Source organism: Saccopteryx bilineata, chromosome X (genome assembly GCF_036850765.1).
Source record: "Saccopteryx bilineata isolate mSacBil1 chromosome X, mSacBil1_pri_phased_curated, whole genome shotgun sequence".
Lineage (NCBI taxonomy): Eukaryota > Metazoa > Chordata > Mammalia > Chiroptera > Emballonuridae > Saccopteryx > Saccopteryx bilineata.
This window is the reverse complement of record NC_089502.1, coordinates 41,312,877-41,331,758: the sequence shown is the minus strand read 5'-3', so window position 1 is coordinate 41,331,758 and position 18,882 is coordinate 41,312,877. Positions and strand designations below refer to the sequence as shown.

At 38.0% G+C, this 18,882-nt stretch overlaps 1 protein-coding gene across 4 annotated transcripts in view; it reads right to left on the bottom strand.

Moving 5' to 3' along the window:
- GUCY2F (guanylate cyclase 2F, retinal) overlaps window positions 1-18,882 on the bottom strand; it is a 126,582-nt gene that overhangs the window by 67,084 nt on the left and 40,616 nt on the right. For 3 of the 4 annotated variants that reach the window (XM_066250027.1, XM_066250029.1, XM_066250028.1), the window contains exons 6-8: window positions 13,858-13,954; window positions 9,591-9,722; window positions 2,177-2,266 (exon numbers count right to left, since the gene is read on the bottom strand). In XM_066250027.1, coding sequence (XP_066106124.1) covers window positions 2,177-2,266; window positions 9,591-9,722; window positions 13,858-13,954 — 319 coding nt within the window. The remainder of the gene's footprint in view (window positions 1-2,176; window positions 2,267-9,590; window positions 9,723-13,857; window positions 13,955-18,882) is intronic. The other variant, XM_066250030.1, reaches the window with a different exon arrangement.

The window sequence follows — 18,882 nt, the reverse complement described above, 5'->3', positions numbered from 1 at the left end:
CGCCGGGGTCGCAACCCACAGGTTGAGAACTGCTGCTCTAGCCCCTCTCCTCTCTCTTATGATCAGTGTGATGGGACTGAAAGTTCCAACCCTCTGACCACATGGTTGGTTATCCTGGCAAACAGCTCTCATCCTTAGGTGCTTTTCTATAGCTACTTCACTAACATAACAAATGCTGTCTATATCATTCTCATCAATTGGGAAATTTCAAGGGCTTTAGCTCTGTCCCAGAAATGGAAACAAGGATGAAATATATTTCTTATTATAAATCGCAATATCACAGGCAGTGATAGAAAAGGAATGCAATGGTCAAAAAGAGAAATTTCCAAGAGGGATATTTCTTAGCATATCATAAGTTAATGCGGGAGCTGTGGCCTTTTTCTTGATTCTTTGGGGACCCTGTGGAATGGACATCAGTGACCCAGGAGAGCTAAAGAAGGTTAATTCCTTAAAAGATGGAATAAACTGCCCACATAATTTGTTTCAGAAGAAACATCTAGAATTCTGACATTTTTCCTTTGCAACTATTAACTTTTTTTTAATAATGTGAAAAGTACTTCATATGTGCATACTGTGTCCAAGACACTGCACTTCATGCTAGAGATGCAGAAATAAACAAAATAAAATTACAGTCTAAACCAGCTGAGGCAGACATGGAAAATCAGCCCACACACAGCAAAGTGGACAACATCTTCTAAGGTTTCATTGTAGCAGCTCTTATGGACTAAGCATCCAATATTATTGGGCTCTGAACCTCTGTTGGAAGACAGAATACAAAGTGGTTATGTCAGATACTGCAACAAGTTCAATACCAAGCCATTTTCTTTTCTTATTGGAAGAACAACTAGTCTCCCTTGGAGCTAAGTGTAGCCATATGACTGAATTCTTATCAATAGAATATGAGAGGAAGTAATAAGTGATATTACTAAGTGTTATAGTCTAAGGATTTTAATAAGTGAATATACAACTTCCATTATATTTTCTGCATCTGTAGATGAACGCAGATGTTGATGAGGCCCTAGGAGACAGCAGAATCATAAGATGACCATATTCTGAGCCCCTGAATCACCATATTTGAAGAGAGTCACCAACTAACTAATAAAACCTACCTTAGACTGTTTTTGGATGAAAATTAAACTTCTTCTGTGTTTAGGACATTAAGTATTTGGGGGGCTTTCTGTTACAGCATCTAGCTTTATACTAGTAGCCCTAGCATGGAAACAAATTTATGTCGAAGTTTTCCCTGCATCTTTATAGTCACATATCCTCGGTTATAACCAATAGAGAAAATTCTATATAGGAAGCAGGTAGTTACCTACATGGAGTCATGTCTTACTCATATTCTGGACAACCCTAGGAAGCAGAGAATATTTGGAGCATCTGTGTTACCTAGATGGTCATGGTCATCTGAACATTTACTGAGTAGGCATGTACTTCACTTATGCCATAAAATCTCCCTAGCTGGTTACCATCAAAAGTTTAAGAGTTGAATGTGTCTTATCTCCCAATAATTTTGTTAGTCCTATATTTGACATGAAACTTTAAAGTTTCACAAATCTTTCATGTACTGAAAGTTTGAAGAGGAGCCAAGATTTTAAATGATTTGGGAAGAATCATAATTCCTGCCTTATCTGCGGACTGCTTCCTTAAATAAATCATCCAAAGATCTTTGACCATAATTGGTGAGATTGGGGAAATCACCATTTTTCTTATGTAAAGAGAAATTACCAGGTGACTTTTCTAGGTTTGGCAACTGGAGATTTTGAATGTTTGTGGGATATGTATTTAATAATTATTACAATAGCTACAATTTTACAAAAAAAGCTGTATGTCAGGAAATATCTAAGATGCTTTACATGCATTATATCTTTTAATCCTCATTTCAACCCCAGGAAGTAGACATTAATGCACTCCTTTACAAATAAGAAAAATTAGACTCAAGGAATTTAGGTGACTTGCCTGAGTAAATAATAACTCTTAAGTGGTAGAGCTGGGTATGGAAATCTTCATGACTCTTTGACTCCAGAGCCCACACTTTTGCCATTGTGTTATATGGTCATATCAAGCCAGTAACAGTTCTGCAAGTGCTAAGAGGTCTTCCTAACTGCCTGTCAGTTACTTTGAAGAAAGGGTTAGTTTTAGTATGAATGTATATAAAAGAGGGCTTTTCACATACCATTTCAAACATATCACTTGCACTTGATTTGATGGACTTAACATCTCCAAAATCTCCAGAAGGGAACTTTTTCAGCCACACCCAGTCACCCTAAAAAGAAAAGGTAGAGAATGGTGATGAGATTATTAGCTTTAGAGCTATAGAGTAAATGTCTCTTCCACTTGAAGGGTGTACAGTTATAACATCAACCCAAACAGGCTTTGTTCCTCCTCTCCCATTATCCGCCCCATGGGCACTATGTATTCTGAGCTAAAAGTGAGGTCATACAGAGACATTAAAAATTCCAATTAACTAAAGACAGAAAAATAATTGAAGTTATGCAGACCCCCAGAAAGAAATGATACCACTCTCTGCAACAACTCCCTTAACTAACTGCAGAAAGTGCTATCTCATTTCACTTATTTATAGCTAAGTGATGTAGCACCAGGTTCCCTGTGATTAATGGTGATTGTTGGTGTTTGCAACTCTCACTGCCTTGAGGCATCTGTGGTGGGAAACGTAGTGCAGCAAATGTTTCCTGCATTTGCCTTGATCCATTTTTCTCTCATGAGACAGGCCATTTTGGGGTCCTCTTATACTTTAATCATAAACTGATTGGCTTAAATATAGATTAAACTTTTTTTATTTGGATGTACAAATGTATTATCATTGTAATATGAGTAACCTAGACTCTTTCAGAAGTCTATCTCTGATTTTTAAGTACAAAACAGCATTTTCTAAGGTTGCTGTCAAGTCTAAAACAACAATTATTTAATTGTCTTCACTTTAATGCCAGTACCTGATAGATAATTTTCTTCTACATGCATAGCCTCGAGTATTCATCAGTCATCAAACCCTATTTACTTTCTGTCCAACCCAAATTTTAAAAAAGCAATACAAATATAGATTTCTTTTTCTCCATAATAATAATACCTTATATTTGCACAACGTCCTCTACTCTTCAAAGTGCTTTCACATCTATTACCCGTAGCCTGGAGATTCCATTTCAAACTGCACCAATTTGTCATTAAGTAGATAGAATAAAGCAGAAAGCTCTGTGCAGTCAAATTCTGAGAATAAGAGAGTGTAACCAATATATCCATCCAGCTGTGGCACTGCATCTGGAGACTTTCCAGAGGCAAAGACTAATAATGGGAGCTGCAGGCATCGGAGTTACTCACCCATACTTTGTGTTAGAGGGCAACTTAGAGCCAAGGAGCTCAAAACCCTTTAACTAGGGAATGGCTTTAGAGGCCTTCAGCAGATGAACAAAACTGTGCCAGCCAGGCTTAATGCCCACAGATTTCAGAAAGGCATTCCAGGATCAGTGTCTGGCAGCAGAACAGTCCCAAAACCAAAGGTAGCTTTCCTAGTCTTGTACCGAGCAATTCTTCAAATGTGGCCCCAGTCCAGCTATGTCATGGTCACCTAGGAACTGGTTAGAAAGGCCAATTCTCAGGCTTCTCCCCACACTTATGTAATCGTAGAAGTCATGAGGGCCTGATGTGAGCTTGAAGTTTTAGCCTTCTGGGGACTTTGGCCTTTCGAGGGGTCAAAGTTTAAGTTGAAAGAATAAAATTCTAACTTGGGAATTCACAAAATCAGCCTATGTGTGGGATATGTCAGTGGGCAATAAAGCTTTCCCAGCACCTTTACAACTATATGACATGACCCATGGTCACTCCTAGCCACTATTGTATCTTTGTGCTAATTAAAAAGGGTGCTTTCCCTCAAGTAAAAAAATAAAAATAAAAAAGTTATGTTACAGCATGTGGCAGCCCTGTGATATTGAGAAGCAGCCACAGCTATAACCATACATGGATATACCACACTCTCATTTACTCATACATCTTCCAGGCACCAAGGAATACATTCCACTAGCAGAGTGAATACTCTGCATACCACCAAGCCTTGTCTGCCAGGTGAGATTTCACTGTCAGGTTTGGAGTCAAGCTGTAGAGGTGGGGTTGAGAAGCTGAAATTGTTTCTCCAAGAATACTAGCAGGTGGGAAAACTGGAAAGCCACATGCAAAAGAATAAAACTGGACTACAGTTTGTCCCCCTGTACTAAAATTAACTCAAAATGGATCAAAGATCTAAACATAAGACCTGAAACAATAAAGTACATAGAAAAAGACATAGGTACTAAACTCATGGACCTGGGTTTTAAAGAGCATTTTATGAATTTGACTCCAATGGCAAGAGAAGTGAAGGCAAAAATTAATGAATGGGACTACATCAGACTAAGAAGTTTTTGCTCAGCAAGAGAAACTGATAACAAAATAAACAGAAAGCCAACTAAATGGGAAATGATATTTTCAAACAACAGCTCAGATAAGGGCCTAATATTCAAAATATACAAAGAACTCATAAAACTCAACAACAAACAAACAAACAATCCAATAAAAAAATTGGAAGAGGACATGAACAGACACTTCTCCCAGGAGGAAGTACAAATGGCCAACAGATATATGAAAAGATGCTCATCTTCTTTAGTTATTAGAGAAATGCAAATCAAAACTGCAATGAGATACCACCTCACACCTGTTAGATTAGCTATTATTAACAAGACAGGTAATAGCAAATGTTGGAGAGGCTGTGGAGAAAAAGGAACCCTCATACACTGTTGGTGGGAATGTAAAGTAGTACAACCATTATGGAAGAAAGTATGGTGGTTCCTCAAAAAACTGAAAATAGAACTACCTTATGACCCAGCAATCCCTCTACTGGGTATATACCCCAAAAACTCAGAAACATTGATACGTAAAGACACATGCAGCCCCATGTTCATTGCAGCATTGCTCACAGTGGCCAGGACATGGAAACAACCAAAAAGCCCGTCAATAGACGACTGGATAAAGAAGATGTGGCACATATAGACTATGGAATACTACTCAGCCATAAGAAATGATGACATCGGATCATTTACAGCAAAATGGTAGGATCTTGATAACATTATATGAAGTGAAATAAGTAAATCAGAAAAAAACAGGAACTGCATTATTCCATACGTAGGTGGGACATAAAAGTGAAACTAAGAGACATTGATAAGAGTGTGGTGGTTACGGGGGGAGGGGGGAAAGGGAGAGGGAAAGGGGGAGGGGGAGGGGCACAAAGAAAACTAGATAGAAGGTGACAGAGGACAATCTGACTTTGGGTGATGGGTATGCAACATAATTGAAAGACAAGATAACCTGGACTTGTTGATCTTTGAATATATGTAACCTGATTTATTAATGTCGCCCCATTAAAAAAATAAAATTATAATTAAAAAAAAGAATACTAGCAGGATAAAGGAGTAACCTCAAGAAACTCTTGGAGTATGATCAAAATAGCACATAGCCAGTGCACATATGTTTGACAGTAACTGTGTATGTACGTGGTCTGGAGTGCTGGTACAAGTGTATATATGAAAGGATGGCCCTGATACCTCATTCTAGAACTAAGTTGGAATGCCAGAATCTATTTGCCACACCTGCATCTCTCTCATATAAGTTAGTATATGTCTACATTGTGAATAGTGCCATCTGAGATATGCTTCCCTTGTGTAGGGCACAACCTGAATATCAGTACTGGTAGCTCTGACTCTGACTATACCCAATACCAAATACCTTCTTTCTAGAGCCAGCCCTATTACAAACATGGGTTAGCATTCACTCTGGCTTATTAGCTTTTCAGGTAGTTAAGCAGATCTTTGTGCCCTACCAATTTATTAAATTTAAGACCTGGAAAGGGTGTTGGGAATCCCTAGGCCAATCCCTTCATTTGCTAAAGAAATTAAACCCCAAGAGATTAAATAACTTTCCCAGGGCCAGAAAACTAGGTAGTAACAGAACCAATGTCTTTTGTTTCTCACTTTGTTGCTGTTTATTTCCATGGGCTTCCTTTGGTTTGGGGAATGTGTGTGTGTGTGTGTGTGTGTGTGTGTGTGTGTGTTTTAAGATTTAAGTAATTCTCACAAAGTTTATAAGAAAACATTTTATTGAGTCTGTGTGTGTCCTACTTCACAAATAATGAGGGAAGAAGAGGAAATGGGCAGCTTTTATCTTTACCACACATGTACTATTTGTTTTCTTTTTTTCTTTTAAGAGAAAGAACGATAAAATACTTCACTCATCATTCACTTTTTAATTAAGAGGAAGAGACATCAAACTCTGTCCACTAAAGTTTCAGAAGTAATTTAAAGTCCATTAGTTTTGCATTAAGGCCATGGTCTATTAAGTAAGAGTCAAGAGAACTAGGTCCTAGACCTGGCTCCTTTTCTAACTCAGGGGTGGCCTTAGGGCAGCCATTTAATTGGCCTGAGCCTCAGTTTCCCCACTGATACAGTTCAACAACTTAGCTGAATTATTAGGTCCTCTTCAGCTTTGATGATATGATTTTGTGATGAGAGAGAGAAGATGTTTGGTGGAAAGGAGAGGGTTGGAGAGTGGGCTATAAGGAATATAGAAAGTGGAAAGATAAAAGTAAAAGGCTCTGGGAGAGGAAGATGAATTGTCAGGGTATGCAGGGAGAAAAAGACAAATAAAACAAAGAGGAAAACAAAAGGAGGACTTAAGACGCAGATGGAGTCAGAATGGAGAGAGCTGGTAATTATAGTGGGTTCTCTCCATTTGTGCCCTGGTTCATTACTGCCCATCTCACTCCTCTCCCCTAGATCATGGCTACTAGAGCATATCATGACATGCTTCTAATGCATCTGCCATTCACAATCTTTTTTCCCTAGAGGTCTCCTCATCTAGCTTTCCTTTCACATCTCCAAGAGTATCTGTTAAATGAGAGCTGGTTTTTCTATTCTGAAGGGTATATCAAAGTGTCAATTTGTTGCAATATAGTATGGTGTTATGGCACATCCTTAGAGAAATATATCTTTTCTTATTAGGTATCTATTACTCTAGGCACATTTCCTTGAATTTCCAGATATTCTAATAGCAGTTCTCATAAAAATTGATTTATTTTAAACAAACTACATAACAAATCTTCTTTAAAACACTCCTAATAGAGAACCATTTCAGAAGGCACACTGGACCTTATTGTTTGGTCTGTTGATTCAATTTACTTAGGCTCCCTGCCGGAGTCCTCTTCAGCCCTAGCCAGGCAGTTTTCTAGTTTCAGCTGTCTTCCTTTGCACCCCACCATCAGCCTAATATTGACTTCATTATGTGACATTATTCTCACTAACACACTCCTTTTGTGCAGATAAAGGCTGCCTTTGGCCTACATAGTTCAGAAATACTCATCATCTGCCCTACCTGTGGTGGTGCAGTGGATAAAGCATTGACCTGGAATACTGAGGTCACTGGTGCAAAACCCTGGGCTTGCCTGGTCAAGGCACATATGGGAGTTGATGCTTCCGGCTTCTCACCCCTTCTCTCTCTCTTTCTCTTACTTTCTCTCTAAAAATGAATAAATAAAATCTAAAAAAAAAGTTAATTCTTAAAAAAAAATACTCATCATCCAACTGACCAACAGTCAATCCAGAAACTAACTGAACTCTCTGCCTCCTTCCCAAATGAGGAAATATCTGACAAACACTTAAAGACCAGCTACACATACAATGTTTATTTTTTTACCTTCTCAATTCTGCAGTATAACCTTCCAAATCCACCAAATAAAACATACCACAATTCAGCACATAGATTCTTCCATAAAATCAGGGAATCATAGCATATCCAAGCCAGAAGAGGCCATAGTGGTCTCTTAGTCTAACAGTTCTCAACTTTGCCTACACATACACGGAACTAATAAAAACTACTTATGCCTAATCCCACCTCATAACAAATGAATCAGAGTTACTAGGGTTGAAGCCTAGGCACAAGTCTTTTTTTTAAGTGAGAGGATGAGAGATAGACAGACTCCCACATGCACCCCAACTAGGATCCACCTGGCAACCCCATCTGGAGCCAATGCTTGGATCAGCCAAGCTATTCCCAGCACTCAAGGTGATGCACTTGGACCAAGTGGGCCATCCTCAGTGCCCAGGGCTGATGAGCAAACCAATTAGCTGCAGAAGGGGAAGAAGCAGACAGTGGCCTCTCCTGTGTGCTCTGACTGGGAACCAAACCCGGGATTTCCATTCCCCAGACTGATGCTCTGTCAACTGAGCCACTGGCCCCAGCTGGCACAGGTTGTTGTTTTTTTTAAGTTTCCTATGGAAATTCTAATGAACAATCAAGTTTAGGAATTTAGTTCAACCACTCCTTTTACAGATGAAAAACCAAGAGACTGCCTTAGGTAATTGAAGTTTACTTCATAATATTAGAGGTGTCAATACATTTATAAAGCCATCAGCCCATTCCATTTGACATTCAAAAGCTATGTGATTATCTTGTCTTTAGTGTTTGAGACAGTAGAATTGTCAATCCCCCAATACCTGAAGTTTAGACATAAAGCAAATTAAATGAAGTCCAAGGCAAGATCCAAATGTTTCTTGTCACAAATTTAAGTCAAAGGACTCAGCTACACTGAGCAAATATGTATCATGCCAATTTTGGTGTTTTAGGTCCCTGTCAATTATTTAGCTAATGGACAAGAGCATTCACTTGGAAAACCCAATGTGGTAGACAATTAAAAAACCCATTCTATCTTGTTTTGGACTTTCTTTGTAGTTACTATTGAAGTTGAGAGTGTTTGATGCTTTTGGGAGTATCTTCAAACAAAACAAGGAAACCACACTGGGAAGGCCTCACTTAGGAGGGACAGAAAGGCAGTCAAGTTTCCCTTTTACCCCCTGCTTAACTCTTTCCTGCTGAGAAGAAACACTTCAACTCTCCAACTGATGCAAGATTTGTTCTGGTTGCCAAATTCCAGTATCTTAGAACAAGGGGTCAGAGGTGGCCTCTTAAAGCTTGAAAGACAGAAACTTAAGTGAAATGAAAAAGATTTCTATTTTACACAGAAGTTAACTTGCTACTCAGAGAATCAGTACAGACTTAAAAAAACTAACAATAAATGTATATTTTTAAATAAATAAATGAATAATTTAAAAATGATTCCTTCAATAATATCAGAGTACAACAGTTATAGGAAGATAAACTAGCACTTGAAGAAAAGAGTTTATCTCAAACTTTACACAAATATTTATCTAGACCTCCCATCACAAAAAGTTGACTTAGAAAGTAATTTCTTCTATTATTATGTCTATAGCTTCTGGAAGGAATGACATGGTTAACTGTTTGGGTCTTACAGCCTTTTTTACATGCATATTAAATACATGAACTTGAAAAACCAACGAAGTTTAAGTAAGTAGATGAATTGCTAAGGAAAATCATTGTCAAAAATGTCAACCAAACAAGTTCGTAAGGGGATAACAGAGAAAAAAACTGAAAAGACTTACCAAAAGTCTCAATATTATTGCCCACAGACTAATTCTTAAATCACTGCCTCATTTTAAAACCCAAGAAGGCAACAGATTAGATAGCTGTTGATATCCTACCTCATAAATTGCTATGTTGGAGTTTTCATAGGTAGCTGGAGTTAGACTCCCTGAAGAAAAGGAGAGCCTTGGGGACCTCCCACTTTGAACCTCCGAGGTGATCTGGAAGCTTACACTGGCACGACTTCCTCGCTGTGAAAGGATTAAGAAAGCAAGTTTATGAATAAAATTCTCACAATTTAAGAGAGAGTACTGAGCTATGGTATAGATACTGTGTTTATCTTTTTCTTTTTTATGCTGAAGAAAATAACTATGTGAGTTGAATTCTGTAAATATGAGACTGATTAATTTTCACTATCCCCCAGCACTTTTTTTTAAGCCAGGGTTGGAACCATGCTTTAACTCTGTACCACAAAGGAAGGCAAAGGTTTACAAGTACTTCCATTGCCTAGAGAGAATTAGAATCGTAGATTTGGAAGAGGAAAAAAAAAAAACGTTAGTCATGATTTAATATGGAACACTCATTTTATAGACAAAACAAGAAAAAAGAATCTAGCATTTTGAAAGAAATCAATTGCAGAAAAAGGACAGAATCCCACCCTTTTGACTTTCAAGTTTGGCTCCTTTTGTTATATCATACTATTTTGAATGGCATCCTTCTTTGTGCAGTCAAGACTAATTGCAGAAGGTATGAAATTGTTAGTAGATCATCTGCCCGTCGTGTCTAATGCTTAAAACAGGCCACATTCCTTCTTCCTTGATTTGTTAGCTTGTACATGTAAGTTTGGTAACAGGAGGCTAGGAAGTGCACAGTTGAATATCAAAGGGAAGTGTTATCTGCAGTCTGTGTTAACCTTTAAAATTGAACACCTTTATCTTCAACTGAACTTGCAGACTTATTTCACATGAAGAATATAAATCAACATATTCCTCATATTTTCTCCATGTCTCCAAATACTCATGTTTTCAAATTATAGCAATTCAGAGTTAGCAATTGCATTTGATACTGTCAAGACCAGCTCCCACCCGCAACTCCAACACCCTCCTTTCATAATGAGGAAACTGAGACCTAGAGAAGGACTGAAAGAAGAATGCAGATATTAAATTTGCTGGTCTTGTGTTTTTTTCTACTATATCATGCTTTGTTTCACTCTTACTTGCCAGAAAAAAATAATCTTAAGTACTTTCACACATTCTGCCCTTAATAGTCTTTGATAGCCTGAAGGTCACTAATTGCTTTAGCCCTGTGCTAAGTTTATTTTACCAAAATAAAACTACCACAAAGTGCCAAGGCAATAATAAACTATAGCTAGCCCCAATGTGTTGAAATCCCAACAGCTCAGGATTCACACAAGATGTAAAACTTGACTCGTCACATAACCTTTATATCAGAGCCAAGCCAGAGATGAATCTACTTCCCTTTCATTCTTTATTTTCATGTCTCAGTAGGAGTATCTATATCTATACATTGAGACATAGACCTCTCCATTAAGAGCAAAGGAAAAAATAAGAGAATCTGCCAAAATCCACATATATTTGGGCTTCAGCTTCACTTTCCTCTAAAAACTTCCTTTTCTTACCTGACTTCTACTGACCTGCTAATTTTTGTAGACTGAATTAATTTTATATTCACCAAGAGTTTATAATTTCAGACATTCTATTTGTATGGAACTCTTGGCTTGGATTCTTAACTGATTAGACACAGACAGCTGCAAGACTGTGACTACACCACAGTTAAGGAAAACGTATGACTCCCCATCTTTTTCCTTCAGAATCCATGATACAAGCCAAGTTACAAAAAGAATCTGGAGGCCAAGAGCTATGTTCTTCTAAGATAATTGCCATTCTTTTCCACCTGGACCAAAGTAGTAAAAATAAATAAATGAAAAGAATACTATATAGGCTTTTAATCTCTGTTGCTATTTATTTTTTCTCACTCATTTGGTGTAAAGTGGTGATGATTGATTTTTTCTCTCATTATGTCAAAATATATGCACAAATGAAAGAACAGGTCTATCATAGTGAACAAGATTTGAAAACCCCAGGTACTTTGTTCATCTGAAGATAGGACTATTCTGCTATTTATGGTGATTTCGTTGAGAACCAGTATGGAACCCCCAAATACATTTTGTCTCAGTAGGAAATTGAGAAGGCATAAGTAGAGGATTTATGGACATTACTGGACTATTGCTAAGTCTTATACAAAGAAAAGGCCAATTAAAAAATTGAGCTATGTTTATTGTTTTGACATTTATAGAGCCAAAACACTAGGCAATTAATATGAACTGTCATTTTGACATGGATACCACCAAAGAAGGATTTTAAAAATAGATTTATTGCAAAAAAAAAATAAGTTTATTACTTTTGACCAAAACTATGCTCTATATTGCTACCCTTGGAAAATAACTTCTACCATCTTTTTTTACTGCTGATTATCATTTCTAGGTAAAAATATTTTGTCACATAATTTAATGCTTTTTGTTGTTGTTATTGTTTGGGTTTCTTTTAGTATCACATTACATATTGAGATTGCTTTAGAGCTTGCACTTTACCATCTTCCCTTTCTAATTGAGGTGCGAAATTTCATACAGGGCATATTGAATGTGGCAAGTCCAGACAAATTCCACCACCTCAGGGTCTTTGGCTATCGTCAATATATGGCTTTCAGTCAGAGTGATAAATTCGGCATTCAACAATACATTCCCAGGAACATGATATCAACCTTACAACAGGATCTGATGATTTAAACAAGTTAAGAGTTAAGGTGGTAATTAAAATTAAATAAAACAGCAGAACATTTTACTTGATTCCAACAACCCTGTAAATCCGTTCTCACCTAGCCAACTAGTTAAAGTACACCTTCTAGTGTCACATTTAGGCAAATGATCAGTTTGGTCACAGAGGTAATTCTCAAATCTGATACACAAATGTAGCAAAGCTAAATAGCACATGGGGACAAAATGATGTTTTTGCATCCTCTCCCTACATCCTGTCAACACCATATTAAGATTTGCAAGACTAAGGTCTTTATTTTGGCCATAGACTGGGCACAGAAAAGCACACTATCCCATTACTAGCTACATTCGCCAAAACTTCTCCTTACATTCCCTTTTCCAAGATTTATTTATGCTGTTTTCTCTGCCTAAAATGCTTATAGGGGCCAGATGGGAATTAGAAATTGATGAAATAAGCTAAGTGAAAGACAATAGAGTGTGATGGGAATGGTGTCAAACTGCAGAAAGTATGCCTCTTCCTGAAAGGACAACTACTACTGAGTTCGAATGAATTGTCACAATGATACCCAAAGCTGATAGATCATCCAACCTTTTAAATAACACCCAGAAATTCAGATTTTTATGTGCAATCTCACAATTTCAAAAATCTGGTTACTAATTTTTGTATGTATAAGTGTCAAACAAAATTGGTTACCAGTTTCTTATCTTGATCTAGAAAAATCCTATGCTTCCTTGTTTAAGACACAGATTCAGTGCTGCATCTCTGAAAAGCCTTTCTCCACTGATCTGTCTCCTCTCAAGTTCTATCATATTTCTAGTATCTTTTGGGCAGTATATTGTCTATCAACTTTACTGTGTAGTATGATTTGTTTTTTTGGCTTGATTGTAATTTCCTTGAAGGCAGGGACTATATTCCATTTCCAGCACAGAGCCAGAACATTGTAGTAGGCACTCAATAAAGATCGCCAATTACAACACAATCACAATCAGAACAGAACCCCTTGTAAAACTCAACTCTCTTTCACTAGTTGATTCACTCACAAAACTATAGTATTATGAGCACCTATTATACTATCAGCACCATGTAGGGTGCTATGGGCTAACATTAAAAAAAAAAAAGATGTACTCCTGCTCTTGAGAAACTAGTAATGAAATGTTGAGTCCAAATGTACAAAAAGGGATATATGAAGTGAAAACTACACTATTACTCAATGTGTACTACATCACTTCCACATAACTGTTCTAAGACAGCACTATCCAATTGAAATGTAACATGAGCAATACATGTAAATTTAAGTTTTCTGGTAGGTAAGCACATTAAAAAAAACATAAGAAAAAAGTTGTGATTAACTTTAATAATACTCTGTAACCCAGTATATGCAAAGTACTATCATTTTGGTATGTAATTAATATATTTTTTAAATTTAATGAAGTATTTTACATGTTTTTTATGGTCTTTTAAATCTAGTGTGCATGTTACTCTTACAGCACATCTCAATTAAGACTAGCCACATGTAAAGTGCTCAATAGTCATTTGTGGCTTGTGGATACCATATTGGATACTACAGCAAAAAGAAAAGGAAGCTCCTTACCTTACTGCCAAAATGGGGATTGATAAATGTCACATCCTCTAAAGTTAGTAGAATTCTGTTGGGTCCTTTAATCAACTGTATTTTATTTATACGACGCCTGAAACAAGCATAATATCACAGGGTCATGAGGATGGATGCTTTTTAAAACCAGGGTAAATTTGCCCTGTAACAGAAGTTTAAAAATACACAAGATAATTGAAAAAATAACCACACATAGATCTTTACCACAGTACCCACAGCAAAGAGAGGCAGCAACCCTGGTCCTCACAACTTGCAGAATAACAAAAGACAAAAAGAGAAAAGTGAAAATGCCATCGAAGAGACATCAAAGGGAGGGATGAAGGTGTTGCATGGGAATGACATCTAAGACCAAAAAAGTGGTGTTCCCACATCAAGGGCACATTCAAAAACATCACCTTTGAATACTTTTAAATAAACTCAACACTCTTTTACATGTGCCATAGTATATATTCTAATAATGTCAGGGCCAAGAATCATTAATCTCTATTTTATAGTCACAAAAACACGTTTAAAATAAATAAATAAAATTAAGCAAATTGTTTGAGATCTCCTAGCCTGAGGCAGAGCTGGAATTCGAATCCTTGGTCCCTGGCTGTGGGCCCAGATTTCTGCCCACAAGACCACTTGTCTTGCAAAGTTGCATCTATGCGTTGCCAAAGCAACAGTTTGAAAAGTGGAAAAATTCAATCAGTTGGTTGCTTTGTCTACATGGTTCCAAACAAGTAGGCTGACAGAGTTTTGTTTTTTTTTTTCTTTTACTGAATTGGTCTCTTGTCTGAACATTACATAGACACAGTTTAAACCTGATTCTCTCCAAACATGCCTATTAATTTGCAGTGAATGTAATTATTTCTAACAAATCAATTACTAGACACATAGGAGTTTATAATGTCTACCCACACAGCAAGGTAGGTCATCTCAGTTGAGCTGACATGACAACTTGAGGACCTGAAGGGAACCTTGGATTAGTCCACGTGGTTATTTTGTTCTGTTTTCTCTTGGGGTCTGACAGCTACAGTTTTACTTTTTTCATAAACCCTTAATGGTCACCCTGTGGAATGTACTAAAGCTGAGTGCCAAAGTAGGGAAAACAACCACTGAATAAAAGTGCTTTGTCAAGCTGCTCTAAGAAATTTACAGTGTCGCTGTAGCTTTAAGTACCAGAAATCTAGTCAGTTTTTCTCAGTGATTCCACTGATTTGTAAGCAAACAATTAATGTGTTTCTAATTGTCTGCCAACAAATATGTCCCTTATCACTGTGGGAGCTGCTGCCCTGCAGAGAAAATTAAAAGAGCCCTGTAGTGAATTCTTGGGTAGACCACATGAATTTATTGGCAAAGTAAATAAAGCATCACTCCCTATCTGTTTCATATGTGTAGTGAATTGTCTTAAAGCAAGCACACCTGTCAAAATAATTATGCTACAGAATACACACAAGTAAAAAGAGAACTAGACTCCCAATCCAAAGACCTGGAGTATAGTGCAGATTCTGTTATTAATTAGCCAGATAATCTTGGATAAATATATAATTTAACCTCTTCATGCCCCAGCATCCTCATCTATTTAGTGGGATAATTGTCCTTGCATTACCCACTTTTATATAGTTGTTTGGAAAACCAAATGAGATAATGTATGTGAAAGTGCTTTGAAAAGCATGAAGCACTATGAAAGTATAAGGGCTCACTATTATCATTATCATCATTAGTATTACAAAGCTTGGGAGAGCTTCATAGAAAGGAGAGGCAATCTGTTTCAAATGAGGGAGAAAGAAGGAGTTCAAAGAATCCTTTGTTTTGAGGTGGTTGGGTTCTTCGCACGTTTTTCTTTCTGAGAAAACTTAAACAATCAAAACACAGAAAATGAAGGAACAGAAAGAGTCACTCTCCTGCAAGTAATCACCATCTATTACAGAAACTCATCAGCTGCTCAGCTCTTCTGATTGCAGCCGTGTGGGCAGAGAGAAGGAGGTAGGCAGCAAAGAGAGGGCACCTTTTCTGCTTTGTTAGCTGAGGAACCAAGAACCAAGTGACTCTGGAAAATTATGTGCTTTTCTCCTATCTTTGAGTTTTCTGTGACCACTTGAGGTACCAATTGTCTCAAACTCATTTTCCTCTCCTATTATTTCCATTTCTAATCATGTCCTTCTCCAATCAGTTTGCTTTCCATTCTTCTTTGCCCTTCAGCCCACAAGCTCCAAACAAATCCTCCCAACCCCATTATTTGGGTTTTTTTCTTCCCTTATCAAGAATTGCAGATTAGGCCCTGGCTGGTGGCTTAGGACAGTGGTCCCCAACCCCTGGGCCGCGGACCGGTACTGGTCCGTGGGCCATTTGGTACCGGTCCGCAGAGAAAAAATAAATAACTTACATTATTTCCATTTTATTTATATTTAAGTCTGAACATTGTTTTATTTTTTAAAAAATGACCAGATTCCCTCTGTTACATCCGTCTAAGATTCACTCTTGATGCTTGTCTCAGTCACGTGATACATTTATCCGTCCCACCCTAAAGGCCGGTCCGTGAAAATATTTTCTGACATTAAACTGGTCCGTGGCCCAAAAAAGGTTGGGGACCACTGGCTTAGGGGGTAGAGCATAAGCCCAGTGTATGGACATCCTGGGTTTGATTCCTGGTCAGTGCACCTAAGAAAAGCAATCATCTGTTTCTCTCTCCCTCCCTCTCCTCATTCTGTCTCTCTTCCAGTCACATAATCAGTGCCTCGGGTGATTCAAGCCCCAGGCACTGAGGATGGCCTGATTGGTCCAGTGCATCTGCCTCGGGTACTAAAAATAGCTCAGTTTATTCAAGCATTGGCCCCAGGTAGGGTTGCTGGGTAGATCCTAGTCAGGGTGCATGTGGGAGTTCATTTTATTATCTCTCCCCTCCTCTTCCTAAAAAATAAATAAATTGCATATTGGTCTCACCTTAGACCCAAATAAACCAATTAATTCCATTGGAAAGACCAGTGAGAACAGTCATTTGTGGTTGGGGGCAGGGTGACAACTAACACAAACAGCTGAGTGACTCCATTTTCCTCCCTACCATGGGATGGTTTGGCATTGGTTAGCCAGAGCCTGTTACTCCTCAAATCTATCTAGAAGAAGGAAGCTTTTTGATTGAATGAAACTTATTTTCACTAAGTAGCTAATGATGTTAATTAAATACATTATTATTTAGCAGCAGAAATATTAGACATTAAATTTCTGTTGTGATCAGGTCTATGTCACAGTCACAGAAATTAAAACTAAAAGTTCCTTTGAAGTAATGTCTTTATCAGTATAGTAAGCACTTAGACATGAGCAGAGTACGAACCATAGGCCAGGTACAGTAGGTCATCAGGGCAGAAAGTTCTGGGTGCCTAGCAACAGGTGAACCTGGGAGAAGTACTTAGGGTGGGACCTTGTTCCCAGGGTGACTGTTTCTCCCATAGCATATCACTGGTCATGTGGTTTAGACCCCACGACCTTTCATATCACCGGTCATGTAGTTCAGACCCTCTCCTGGTATGTCATGAGTCATGTGGTAGACCCCCTTAAAGAAGAAATAATGGAGCCAGAAAAAAGCCTCATAAGACTCCCATACAAGCCCTTGCATGACCATTCCCTTAAGCATTAAGCTCCCAAAACAATGAGGTTCTGGCCTGCATCAAATAACCTTAGGAACAAAAGCCTTGTGCCTGCTGACCACAGAAACAGAGTTTTGGTAAAACTAGAGATAACATTTAAGCCTCGGTTGTGTTTCAGCTCCAGGCCCAGAAAAGCAGCAAGTCCAGGTAGAGCAACAAACACTATGGCTAACATCAGGACTAGCTGCAATGACTAATGTCCACCTGCCTTTGTACTGACAAATTAGCAGAGACCATAAACCTAAAAGGACATGCCTGAAAAGCTGATGAATATTCTACTGAGATCCTCCCCTGAGATCTCCCCTAAAATCCCTGCCTTTGGAAAACAAATAGAGCCTCTCAAGATGAAAAACACAGCATATACTCTCTGGAGCACGCCTCACACCTTTCCCCCTCTCCTTTCCCCAAGTGCATTTTCTTCTTCTTCTTCTTATTATTATTATTATTATTATTATTATTATTACTATTATTATTTATTTTTAGCTAGAAGAGAGAGGGGGAGAGAGAGAGAGAGAGAGAGAGAGAGAGAGAGAGAGAGAGAGAGAGAGAAGAAGCGGGAAGCATCACCTTATAGTAATTGCTTCGCATGTGCCTTGACTGGGCAAGCCCAGGGTTTCAAACCAGTGACCTCAGCATTCCGCCACAGGTCAGGCCATCAGGTACATTTTCTTTGCCTTTCTTTTTCCTAAGCTCCCTCTTTTGCCTCTGTATCTTGTTTCCTCAGTCCACACAGCCCATTTGGCTCACTTCTTCTTCAGCTCACCTCTTCTACCTCTGTGACCTTCTAAATAAATTTCTGATACCAGAGCTCTTGGTTCTGAATTCTTTCTTAACCAAATTCAGAGAAAGAGGCTTAACTTCACTGGTAATATCTGGTACTGTCTGCCATTAACATTTTGCAAGTGTGTTTTTCTAGTTCATTAGCTGCCTATTACACTGTGTGACTTTATCAAGTTTCTAATCCTGGGGAGAATGGATCACAGTGTTTTTTCACAGCAATGACAACATATTAAACACTAAGAGCTATACCTGTTATCATCTCAATCCAGGATTTCACAGTCATTAGAATAGCAGAGCTGGAAGGGCTCTTATAAATCATCTAATCTAATTCATTTATTTTAAAATGGGAAAATTCCGTCCAAGAGAGGTTTAGTGTTTGGTCCAAATTTATACAGCTACTCAATACACTCTAGACATTCTTTCTTGAAACTCACCAAAATTGCTCCAATCCATTCCTTACCAAGTTTGCATCACATTGCTGTCAGGACAATCCTTACAAAGAGATAACAAAGGTGTGGTTTTCAGGGTGGAAAGGGTAAAGCAGGAGAGTTGTGGTGGACTTTATTTTTCACTTTCCCTAAATCATCCTAGTATGGAG